At 40.5% G+C, this 11,660-nt stretch overlaps 1 protein-coding gene across 3 annotated transcripts in view; it reads right to left on the bottom strand.

The window, feature by feature from the left end:
* The window catches only part of LRP6 (LDL receptor related protein 6), a 170,282-nt gene continuing 160,027 nt past the window's right edge, over positions 1,406-11,660 (bottom strand). The window contains exons 20-23 of one of the 3 annotated variants that reach the window (XM_018048470.1): positions 8,598-8,828; positions 6,958-7,094; positions 6,212-6,309; positions 1,406-2,100 (exon numbers count right to left, since the gene is read on the bottom strand). In XM_018048470.1, the coding sequence (XP_017903959.1) occupies positions 1,806-2,100; positions 6,212-6,309; positions 6,958-7,094; positions 8,598-8,828 (761 nt within the window). In that variant the 3' untranslated portion in view covers positions 1,406-1,805. The remainder of the gene's footprint in view (positions 2,101-6,211; positions 6,310-6,957; positions 7,095-8,597; positions 8,829-11,660) is intronic. The other 2 variants (XM_018048472.1, XM_018048471.1) reach the window with 2 other exon arrangements.

Below are 11,660 nucleotides of genomic sequence, written 5' to 3'. Positions count from 1 at the left end.
TTGGGCCCTGAAATCTAGACAGGGTGGCCTCAGCAAAACAGAATTAAAACAACAACAACAAAAAAATCATCATTTAGTAAGTAACTGACCAACATCTGTTAAGGTAAAAATACATTAGTTTAAAAACACATTCAACTTTAGCAGAGAAATGCTGGAAACATGTGAAAAAGCAGGAAATTGACTTCTGACAAGGTGGCAGAGCAGTGCCAGCGTGGTTTCACGGGTCAGCCCTGACAGCTGAAGCAGCAGCAGCCCCAGTGCCACACGGGGCAGGCAGAGCACGGAAGAGCCTTCCATTATCCCCCTCTACTCAAGTTCTGACAGCTGAAAAGTTCAGTTTTCCTTCTCATGTAAGCCATATCGTTAAATTTGTTAAATCACCTTAATCCATAATGGAGTAAGAGAGAAGACACATAAAATATATAAGAGGTGATTATAAGAGTAATTCATGGATAATTTGAAAACAATCTAATATTCACATTAGGTTAACAGAAAGATACTGTATTCAACTCACGCCACACATTAGAAAGAGGTTATGTGTGTAGAGATCATTCTGAGAAAAATCAGCCTAAAGAACATGAAAATGTCACCAACAACTAATAAAGGGAAAACCTAACGATAACCAAAAAAATCCTCTTTTAAAATAGATTGTCTCTAACCGGAACATATTTAAATGTTTTACTAGGAAAAAAATATATATAAAAATGATTTCATACTGTGATATTATATGCTGAAAGTACTGCAAGGATATATGATTAATTTACAACAAAAACTTAATGGTTAAATTTGTAACTCTTAAACACTTTCTATATGTGCTGTAAAAAGACACTGTATTGAGCATTAAAACAATCTTGGAATAAAGAGGAACCGTAACTTGTCTAACCTTTGATCCTTATGCGGACACAGCAGTCCAATTGAAGAGCTAAGCTGACTGGGGAAAGGAGTTAGTAGAAATATTAAAACAAACCTTTTATTTAGCAAATTCTATTTAATCAATCCCCAGATTTTATGGTGAATAAATTATGGTATCTTGGCAAAATATAATGCTGCTAAGGGAGGAAGCAAGGTGAAATCACCCAGGAAATAAACTGATGTATGACAGAGGGGTGACTTTTAAGATAGGGACAGAAGGCTTGCAAACAAAACGGCCCCATAGCATTTTACCAGACAGCTCATCTCTCCCACAACAGCAGCACCCCGAATGAATTTTTAGAAATATCTATCTTCCTCGCTAAAATTATTGGACCCCTAGAGAAAACAAAGCCTTTTATCCAAAATTAGTATTCTTTTCTTTTGCCTTTCATTTCTTAAACTTTTTGGGATTCAAATGGTAGTTAACATGAAGGCCACTGGGCTCCTTCCGAGTATATATGGTTTGCTGCTGAGATGGACTTTAATTTCTTTGCCTTTTTTTTTTTTTTTTTTAAATTTTTGGTATCAATAAAACCCCAGACATTCCTGGTCAGTGATGCCGTTTTTTAAATTCCTGTTTCCTTTGTACTCAGTCACTTCACTGGGTTTAAGGCATGCTCTGTGTATTTAGTTTGCAAAAATAAAACTTTTAGTACAAATTTATTTATACAAATTTTCATGGCACAAGCAGCAAATCTGCTATTTTAAGAAAATATATAAATATCTTTTCCTTCTGTACAAATATCTCCAGTTTTCCCTACCCCATTTATAATTTTAACTGTACACGGTCTGCCTCATCCTTCAATAATAGCTCCCTCCCCCCCCTCCAGATCTCAACCAAATTCGTATTTACACTTTTGTGTTGGAGGCAGTCAGAGGAGGAGGGCCCCTCCTCAGGAGGAGTCTGTACAGGGAGAGGGTGGCGGTGGGTAGAGGTGATGAGAGTAGCTCCTCTCCGTGTAAGGAGAAGGCGGGCAGCTTTCATAGTTCTCTTCTGCTGACAAGTACTGGCTTCGGGGCGTGGGAGGTGGGGGCACAGGCTCTGAGTCATAGTTCAAGTCACTAGTGTAGCCCTTGGCTGTCACCACTGAGGTCATCCTTCGGCTAGGAGCATAGTCACTGTCACACACGTCTGTGCTGCAGGGCGTGGTGGGGGGCGCAAAGTGCCGGTAGCTGTACGGCCTGTAGCTGATACAGGGAAGAAACCAGGAGAAGATGAATTAGTTTATAGAAGAGTGGTTTCTCTATCCAAATACAAAGGCATTAAATGTAAACCTGACTTGGAAGACAATCAACTATGACAATTTAAACTGGCACCAACCAAGAGGCAATTTTCAAAGCCAGGCTGAAGGAGGAAGACAGCATTATCTTGTGAATGATGAACTCATCCTAACCTCTGGATGTGTGCTTACGTATTTAAGTTGGGCTTCCCTGGTGGCGCCACAGTAAAGAATCTGCCTGCAATGCAGGAGATGTGAGTTCGATCCCTGGGTTTGGAAGATCCCCTGGAGGAGAAAATAGCAACCCACTCTAGTATTCCTGTGTGGGAAACCCCATGGACAGAGAAGCCTGGCAGACTGCAGTCCATGGGACCATAAAGAGTCAGGCTAGATTTAGTGACTAAAAAACAACATCTTTAAGTAACATTGTATCAATAAAAAGGAACCACCCAAAGTTGTATTTAATTGTCATCTTTGGAAAAAAACTCTCATTTTGCATTTAGTCTGTATGCTGCTGCTGCTAAGTCGCTTCGGTTGTGTCCAACTCTGTGCGACCCCAGAGACGGCAGCCCACCCTGGGATTTAGTCTGTATAGTGGACATCAATTTCTGCCTTTCCATGATCTGTGAGAACGTGTCTTTATGATTTTACATTACTCAAACATGTGAGCATTCCCTGAACATTCCTCAAACGCTCTATGATTTACCTGATGAATAATTTAATGATGACCGAAGACTTCATTACTCTCTTTACTTCATTCTCTCTTGTACAAATACTGTACAAGCCAGGCTGAATTTTGGTAGACAGCCTAAGGAACATATCTATCCCATTACTAATACTATCAATACAGAGAAATTACCATGATTTGGGGAAAGGAGTGTCAATTTCCTATACTGTATGTAGACAAGCATGTTGTCATAAGAGCAGCTCTAACTGAACACCAAAATGACAAATTCTAGGAATCCATACAGAACCAGTGAGTTTTCCAAAACGTATTTCACAGACCTAATTTATTTCTGTATACCCTTTAAGCTATCTTTTCAACCAATCTATAACTGTTAAGTCTGTAGCATGGCTAACTAAAGAAAAAGGCACACTGGAAAGAGAAATGTACTAGTAAAATTAAGAGCTGACTTAAACAGTGTTGATTTTTCCATCTTTTCTACTATAACTTCTTATACCACTTTATAGTCTAAGTATAGTAAAGCTGATCTTATTTCATATTTATCCCAGTCAGGATTTATTCATATGCTTTCTCACCAAATAAAATGACTGCAACAGTGGGGCAAGAGCAAGTGTAAAACTGAAGCAACAATTTATAAAACATCTGACGATGTGCCGGGTAACACACCTCAGGATACATGCCATTAGAGGCAAGCCCTCCGTATCAAAAGAAATGGCTATAAAAGACCAGAAGTTACATGACCTGCTAAGCAGGTTCTCAAGCACTTTTACTACCAGTATTGACATGATGTCACAGTATTTTTTATGTCTTATCTTTCTGTCCAATCAGGTGGTGAGCCTTGGTGAAATTTCTTGGCTCAACATTTAAAAGGCCCAATACTTCCATTTCCACAGGAGAGGAGGAAAAAACAAAACACCAGAGGAGAGAAATGAAATAGATTAACAAAATGTATTAACTTTTGCAACTTTTCCCCAACCCTCAAGAAAATTTAAATGATAAAAAGTTTCACACTGAAGAAATAAACTGGGCTTAATTTGAGATGTGGGAAACAGTTAAATAAGAACTGTTTTTCAGAGACAGACAGACAGACAGACAGACAGACATAGAGAACAAACTTAGCGCTGCTGGCGGAGGTAGGCGGCTGGAGAAACACAACATGGACCATGGGAGGAAGGTATAGATGCAGAATTTGGGAAGGACATGTACACACTGATATCTTTAAAATGGTTAACCAAGAGCCTCCTGTACAGCCCAGGGAACTCTGCTCAATGTTACGTGGCAGCCTGGCTGGGAGGGAAGTTTGGGGGAGAATGGAAACAGGTGTTTGTATGGCCAAGTCACACTGCTGTGCACCGACACTATCACAGGGTAACACTGTTAATCAGCTGGTCCAATACAGAACAAGAGTTTTCATAAAAAAGAACTGTTTTTGATGCAATTATGTCTACCTGAATCAAACAGTGTTTAATCTAAAGAAATTGTGTAAAAGTAAAATTTTAGCTCTTTCCTTTGTTTTTTCAATTTTCAGGTTTCTGCCTTTCTATTTTGACTTTTTAGAACAAATCTGGGGTAGGGAAAGCAACTCTTTAAGTAAAACATAAAATCAATCAGTTCGGAGTCAAAGCTATCTTATCCATGAAGCGACATAAGGATTCTGAATGAGATACAGTATAAACAGTTTCCACTTCATTTCTACACATCTGTAAGGTTATATATACATCAGGGCAATCGACTGGAATGCCAGGAAACACCTTATTGAGAAGATAACGGGTGATGCCAATAAGCACGGGCACTAAGAGTCTGAAGAGAATGTAAGTTTTTGACTTTCTGTTGGCTTGTCTAGTGACGAAAGAGTAAGGATGACACACTAGGACTGATCCTGTTCACTCTGCTCCACAGAGTCACAGATCAGCACAGAGGCAGAGGATCTCCCCTTTTCTGGCTTACAAACACATTGTAGTTTATTTTAATGAGTCATGATTTATTCCATGCAACTATATGAGAAAGCTTTCACTCCAGATTGTAATAACATATGTAAGCAAGGGCTGAACTTAAGCTTCTTTCAGCTTCTCTCAAATTCTGTGCCCTTAATACTTCTGCTATTTTAGAGCTCTCCTAACTCTCCGGACCTTCGTCTTATCCCAACATTCCACCGAGATGATCAATCAAACCTAACCTCAGCAGTAACATATTCTGAAATCAAGTCACTTTGGGGGTAACTTTTCCTTAGAATACTGCCAAAGCCTGGAGGCTCTATCTTAATACTACAAAAGCCAGCCACAAAAAAAAATTGCTGCTCTCTTTAAAAAATGTACAGTTCCCTGAAGGCCTGAACAGACATTTTTCCAAAGAGGAAATGCAGATGGCCAACAGGCACATGAAAAGATGCTTGATGTGGCTATTTATCAGCAAAGTGCAAATCAAAACCAGTGAGTTATCACCTCACGACTCAGAACAACTATCACCAAAAAGAACACAAATAACAAGTGCTGGCAGGATGTGGAGAAAAGGGAATCCTTTTACACAGTTAGTGGGAATGCAAACTGATGTAGCCATTGTTTCTCAAAAAACTGAAACAGAACTATCATATGACCTGACAGTTCCACTCTGGCGTATATATCCAGAAAACTGAAAACACTAATTTGAAAAGATACACACCCCCCAATATTTCCAGCAGTATTATCTGCAGTTGCCAAGATATGGACACAGCCTAAGTGTCCATCAACACATGAATAAAGAAGATGTAGTGTGTGTATACACACACACACAAAATGGACTACACTCAGCCATGAGAAAGAGTGCAATTTTGCCATTTGCAACAACACAGATGGACTTGGAGGATATTCACTAAGTAAAATAACTCAGACAGAGAAAGACATATTCTGTGTGATATCAATTATATGTGGAATCCAAAAAAATACAAGAAACCGGTGAAAATAATAAAAAAAGAAGCAGGCCCACAGACATAGAGAACAAACTAGTGATCACCACTGGGAAGAGGGAAGTCGGAAGGAAAAATCAAAGGACAGGGGAATGAGGTATGAACTATTAGGTGTAAAATAAGCTATACGGATATACTGCACAACACAGAACTATAGCCAATATTCTGTAATAACTACAGATGGAACAAAACAACCTCTAGAAATTGTGAATCACTAAATTACACAACTGCAACTTACATAATATTGTGCAGCAACGATACGTTAATTAATGGAAGTCTAATGCCCTGAAAGAAAAAGGTTTGCGGTAGAGGCAATACCAGCATTACCCAGACAAGATGCCTGTTCTCTCTTGGTGACCATCATCTACTCAGCCAGGGCCACAGCAAACTCACAACTCAAGCACTTCCTTCTAATAAATATGTGGACTGACACTGGAGGAGGATGTGTATTACCTGTAGGACCTGTGAGTGGAAGGGCTGTTTGAAGAATAACCGAATTCCATGGTGTAATGTGATCGCTCTGTGGCTGGGGATGGCGGAGGGTTCAAAATCTATAAAGGAAAGAAAACCAAAGGATTGAAATAAGAATAGTCTATCCAGACAGAGACTATTAGCCTTTTCTCAACTTCTCTTCCTTCATCTCTGTTCATATTCCTCTTCACTTCCTCTTTTTCAAAGAATTAACCTAGAACAGTACTTTAGGACTGTGGCTCTCCACCCCTCAATACACAATTTCATTAGGGTAAATAACACAAGGTGATGAGAAGGAAATCTGCAACCTACAAGTTACTGGTTTAAGTGTAGCACAACTCGGTTCTGATTTTTAGAACTATAAATGTTTAGAGAAAGATTACTTACTTAGGAGAAATACCACATGTTCTTCCTTCTTTTGAGAGGTCACAGAATGACCGTCCTTAGCCTCTCAGGAGGTACTATTCAACAGTTCTACTTTCACCTGGTATATGAGATTAATGTCCAATACTTTCAAATATGCTGGTTGCTACACAGTCATTAAATTGAGCACATTCTAAGTGCTCACATGGTGGTGGTAAATCCTTTGGGCCCTGTATGTCTAAATTCTATATTAAAACCTTTTTACACTACCATCGCTAAGTACCCATATTTAATAAATAAGTTAAACATCTAAGATCTTATTTATCTCAGCATTCAAAGTGAACAGAGGAAAACAGGCTGCTTACTGCAGGGAAGTAAGTGCCTTTGGTGCTTGATGAACTACTTGACGACGCTCCTGTGACGTGGGCTCGGTCATAAGGGGGTCCACTGCTCCCCCCCATGATACTGAGGGAACTGATCATTGATTTACCACGAGACATTCCTAAAATGAAGGATAAATACTGATGTTGAGTGCAGTCTATAAGAAGGCATGAAATCATTTTATTTAGTCCTAGAATTACAAATATCAATAGTCAAATAGCTCCATTTTCAAACAACGTATGCCCTCTTTTCCCAATATCACTGAAAACACTTAATGGAAAAGGCAAACAAATGTTCTCTAGAAGTGGGGACTTCCATTGAGAGCTGGCCTATAACGTAAGGCCAAGAATAGCTCCTGGCCCTTCCTACTCGCCAGAGTGGAAGCAGAGCTCTTCAAGACGAGAGGTTTTCAGTCTCTTAGAGGACCTGAGGAAAAAAAGAACTGTGAAGAGCAGAAGTGCAAAGCAGGCTAGACAAAGCAATCGGTCTGCTCAAAAGAAAAATAAACCCATTGTTAAGAGCATAAATTCAATGTATGGGAAATTATTTCTTTATCTACTAGATGCAAATGTTGTAATCACAACCACAATGCTAAAGAAGAAATCCTATTTTTCACAAGTGACTTCCCAAATTCCACCTTTAACAAACTAGGTATGGCAACAGGGAATCTATTAACAATTTAAAAATCACCTATTTCCTTACAGCTAACAACCAGAGTTAAGTTATTTTCATAGGGTTTTTGGCCTGGTATCTCTTCCTCTATATTCATTACAAGAAAGGCTTCTTTTCATTAAGGGTACCAAAAGACATTGAAAAGAAAGCTGTACTTCCCTACAGGAATGCAGTCTTCCCCAAGGACAGAACATCTGGCACCCTGGCCATGCCTGAATAAACCCTCCTCCCACTGTCTTCATCTAAGTTAGGAGAAAACATAAGACGATGTATTCCTCCCTGCTATCAATCAGGCATTTCTAAATCTGCTGAAAAGGAAACCTCATCTGTTTTTTGGCCTCCTCTAATTCCTGGGCTCCGTAGTACAGGTCTGGTAGTGAACCAAATGAACTGTGGTTTATAATTCTTTTCAACAAACGGCCAGTTGATTAACTTTAGTAGAGCACATCTAGAAATGCAGAGTGCATGCGTGCTAAGTCACTTTAGTCTCTCTGTGACCCCATGGACTGTAGCCCACCAGGTTCCTCTGTCCATGGACTTTTCCAACCAAGAATACTGGTGTGCACTGCCATGGTCTCCTCTAGATCATCCCGACCCAGGGGTCAAACCCGTGTCTCCTGCATCTCCTGCACTGGCAGGCAGGTTCTTTACCACCAGCGCCACCTGGGAAGCCCAGGAATGAAGTATACATGCAATAACTGTATGATATATTAATATAGATGCTCGTATGTGCATGTATTCGCTTTGTATCCTTTGCCAATTTCTATCAAATCATACCTAAGGTCTTCCGTGTAAAAAGAAGGTACTAAAAGTAAGCAAACATTTGTCCTTGTTACTGTTTAAACCCAAAATAGTCTACACTGAAGTAGACTGTAGGCAGTATTCTGTTTCCATAACGGAAGCTTGGCAATCTTGCCAAGACTTGATTCTCAATGGGTCAGTCCTAGCTCACCTGGAAGAGATCCCGACAAAGAACTGGGGTGTGGCACGTAACCAAGGGGCACGGAAGCTGGTCCATGAACCACATAGTCGTTAGTCATGGTTTCCCCATCGCCCTTCATCCGTGGACACAACATCCTCTGGCAGATGAAGTATATGGTTCCAGACACAAAGATGGTAACAATTACTCCAATAACAGAACCCACTGTATTGGTGGCCTGTGGTGCTGGCTCCTCAGTTGGATCTAAAATGGGAATGCAGTCCAGTTACATAATGGAAAAGCAACTGTAGGTTCAAAACAGTAATGGAAAGAGGGTGTGCAAGCAGAATTTGAGCCTAACGAAGACAACCCATACGCATTTTTCCTTTTTATGAATACATACACACCATGCCCCATAGATACGTCGACAGATAAATGTCACTGTTAGGAACCAAGACGAGACTCCTAGGTGAAAACAGACACAGGACAATACGCTGGAAAGCATAACTGTGAATTGGTAACAAAAATGTTAAGTGAATTATAGATTAAAACACCATTAAGAAGTTTAAAAACACATATATAGACAAAAGCTATCCCACTTCATTCTGTATATCATAAAAATCAATATTATTTGAAGATGTCTAAGAAAATTTTAGGGTCAAACGTTTTACCTGGAATGGTAAAGAAGCCAAAATCAGCTCTGAGCTTGATCTTAGATCTGAAAAGTGACATTTATGCCTGGTGAAGAGAAATTTGAAGCTACCGATGAGCATCAGCTCTCAGGCCCAATATGCTGCTGCCTTAAGGGTGAGTCTAGTTGCCTGAGGGCAAGGAACATAAGGTCTCTGGTACCAGAGTAGCTAAGGGCTCAGAGAGAAAAGTCGGAGCATGAGAGGACCATGTCAGCAACCTTCATGGGATCCCAGAGCTATCTGAGACTTTAAAACAGGGCATCAACATGAGAGAGGGGGGAAAATACAGTACAAGGGCTCACCAAATGCAGAACATTACTCTTCTACTGAGAAGGAAAATCCTTCCATTGTGAATAGTCAGACTGTATTTCACAACTGCGTATCTCTTAAAACTTTCCTTTTGTTCCACCTCACCTCAAAACCTCCCATCCTCCTATAAGATGAGCTAAACTCATGATTAAATCTAAGAATTGAAAGAAAATGACATTACCAAGTTACATACCATGGAGGGGCTGTGGGTCACATATTATACCACCTATGGGCTCTGAGCCCATAAGCAACCAGCCCATCTTTCTCATTCCCCACCTCCCCCCTGCTTTGGCATTCCTTCTAACACCAACTTTCAAGAAAGAATAGTTTACACTCACTGTCTTCAATTTTTTGTCTCTGGGTCACATTTTAACTCATTGAAAGTAGACTTCTGTCCTTACTATTACAATGAAACTAGTCTGGTAAAGGTTAAAGTTCTCCTATACGCCATAGTCAATACACGCTTCATCTCACTCACAACTCTATACATTCAGTACTGCTGGCTCGTTTTCCCCTCAAAAATGTCGGATCCTTTCCCCTTCCAGGACACCATTCTCTTAGTTTTACCAGGTCCAATTATTTGTTATGTTTCCTCTTGTTGGCTTCATTCTCTTCTGTCTCCCTCAAGTACAGGTGCTTCCTAGAGTTCAGTTGACCTCCTGCTATTTTCCTCCTCTGGAGAAGGCAATGGCACCCCACTCCAGTACTCTTGCCTGGAAAATCCCATGGATGGAGGAGCCTGGAAGGCTGCAGTCCACGGGTTCGCTAAGAGTTTGGCACTACTGAGCAACTTCACTTTCACTTTTCACTTTCATGCATTGGAGAAGGAAATGGCAACCCACTCCAGTATTCTTGCCTGGAGAATCCCAGGGACAGGGGAGCCTAGTGGACTGCCGTCTATGGGGTCACACAGAGTCAGACACGACTGAAGCGACTTAGCAGCAGCATTTTCCTCCTCTGCTTCCTCTCCCTCAGAGATTTCATCAACTGCCTCAGCTATAATTATCAAGAAAAAACCAAAACGCCCATCTTTCTCTCTCGAGCTACAGACCCACAGTTATTAACAGCTTTCTGAATAGCTTCAATGGGACACCCAAGGGGGCAGCTTCAATACCACGTAATCCAAACTGAACTCACAGTCACCACCATTTGTCAACATTTTCTAGATTCCAGGGACAAAGCAGATCATGAATAAATAACGGCATCTGTGGCAAATTATAAGCATTTAAATTTATATAAGAAGATAATTAAAAACCTACATCAGCTGAACATGATATCCACTGTCTTTTTCGTCTCTGCCATATAGTCTCATTTATGAGTGCAGTCATTCAATGAGGTTACCTGCTAATTCAACCTAAACTTATCACCTCTAAGCTGGGTTACTAAAACCTTTTCATTCTACTTCTAAAATAACTTTGAAATCTATCCGCTCCCTCCTCTCCATCAGTGGTGCTTCCCTTGATTTAGACACCTACCATCTTCTGCTGAACTACAAGTCTCTGAAACATTTTAAAGGTACAGGCTGCAAGTCTTTAGTTGGTAAAAACAATTTAATGCGTTGAAACCAGCATTCTGAAACAGAAAACCTCAGAATGCATTCTACACAATACAGGTAAATACTGTTGCATGACTCTCATTTCTTTACGTGTACATCCACATCTTTGTATTCTTCTCCATGTGGTCAAAACATTTGAAAGCACCCAAGCTAACAGACTTCTTTGCCTATCATCTTATCACCTCCAATCCATCTACTTTACTACTTTCACAATTATATAGCCATGCCAGTCCTTCACTTCAGGTTTTTAATGGTTCTTCATCCTTCTGGGGGCTTCCCTGGTGGCTCAGAGGGTAAAGAATCTGCCTGCAATGCAGGACACCCAGGTTCAGTCCCTGGGTTGGGAAGATCCCCTGGAGAAGGGAATAGCAACCCACTCCAGTATTCTTGCCTGGAGAATCCCATGGACAGAGGAGCCTGGCAGGCTATCATCCTCGGAGTCGCAAAGAGTTGGACACGACTGAGTGACTAACACAACAGCAACAACATTATTCTGGAATACTGTCCACAGACTCTTTAGAGGAAAAGCAAAGTCCTTTG

The sequence above is a fragment of the Capra hircus genome, chromosome 5 (genome assembly GCF_001704415.2).
Source record: "Capra hircus breed San Clemente chromosome 5, ASM170441v1, whole genome shotgun sequence".
Classification (NCBI taxonomy): domain Eukaryota; kingdom Metazoa; phylum Chordata; class Mammalia; order Artiodactyla; family Bovidae; genus Capra; species Capra hircus.
This window is presented reverse-complemented; position numbering and strand designations above follow the sequence as displayed.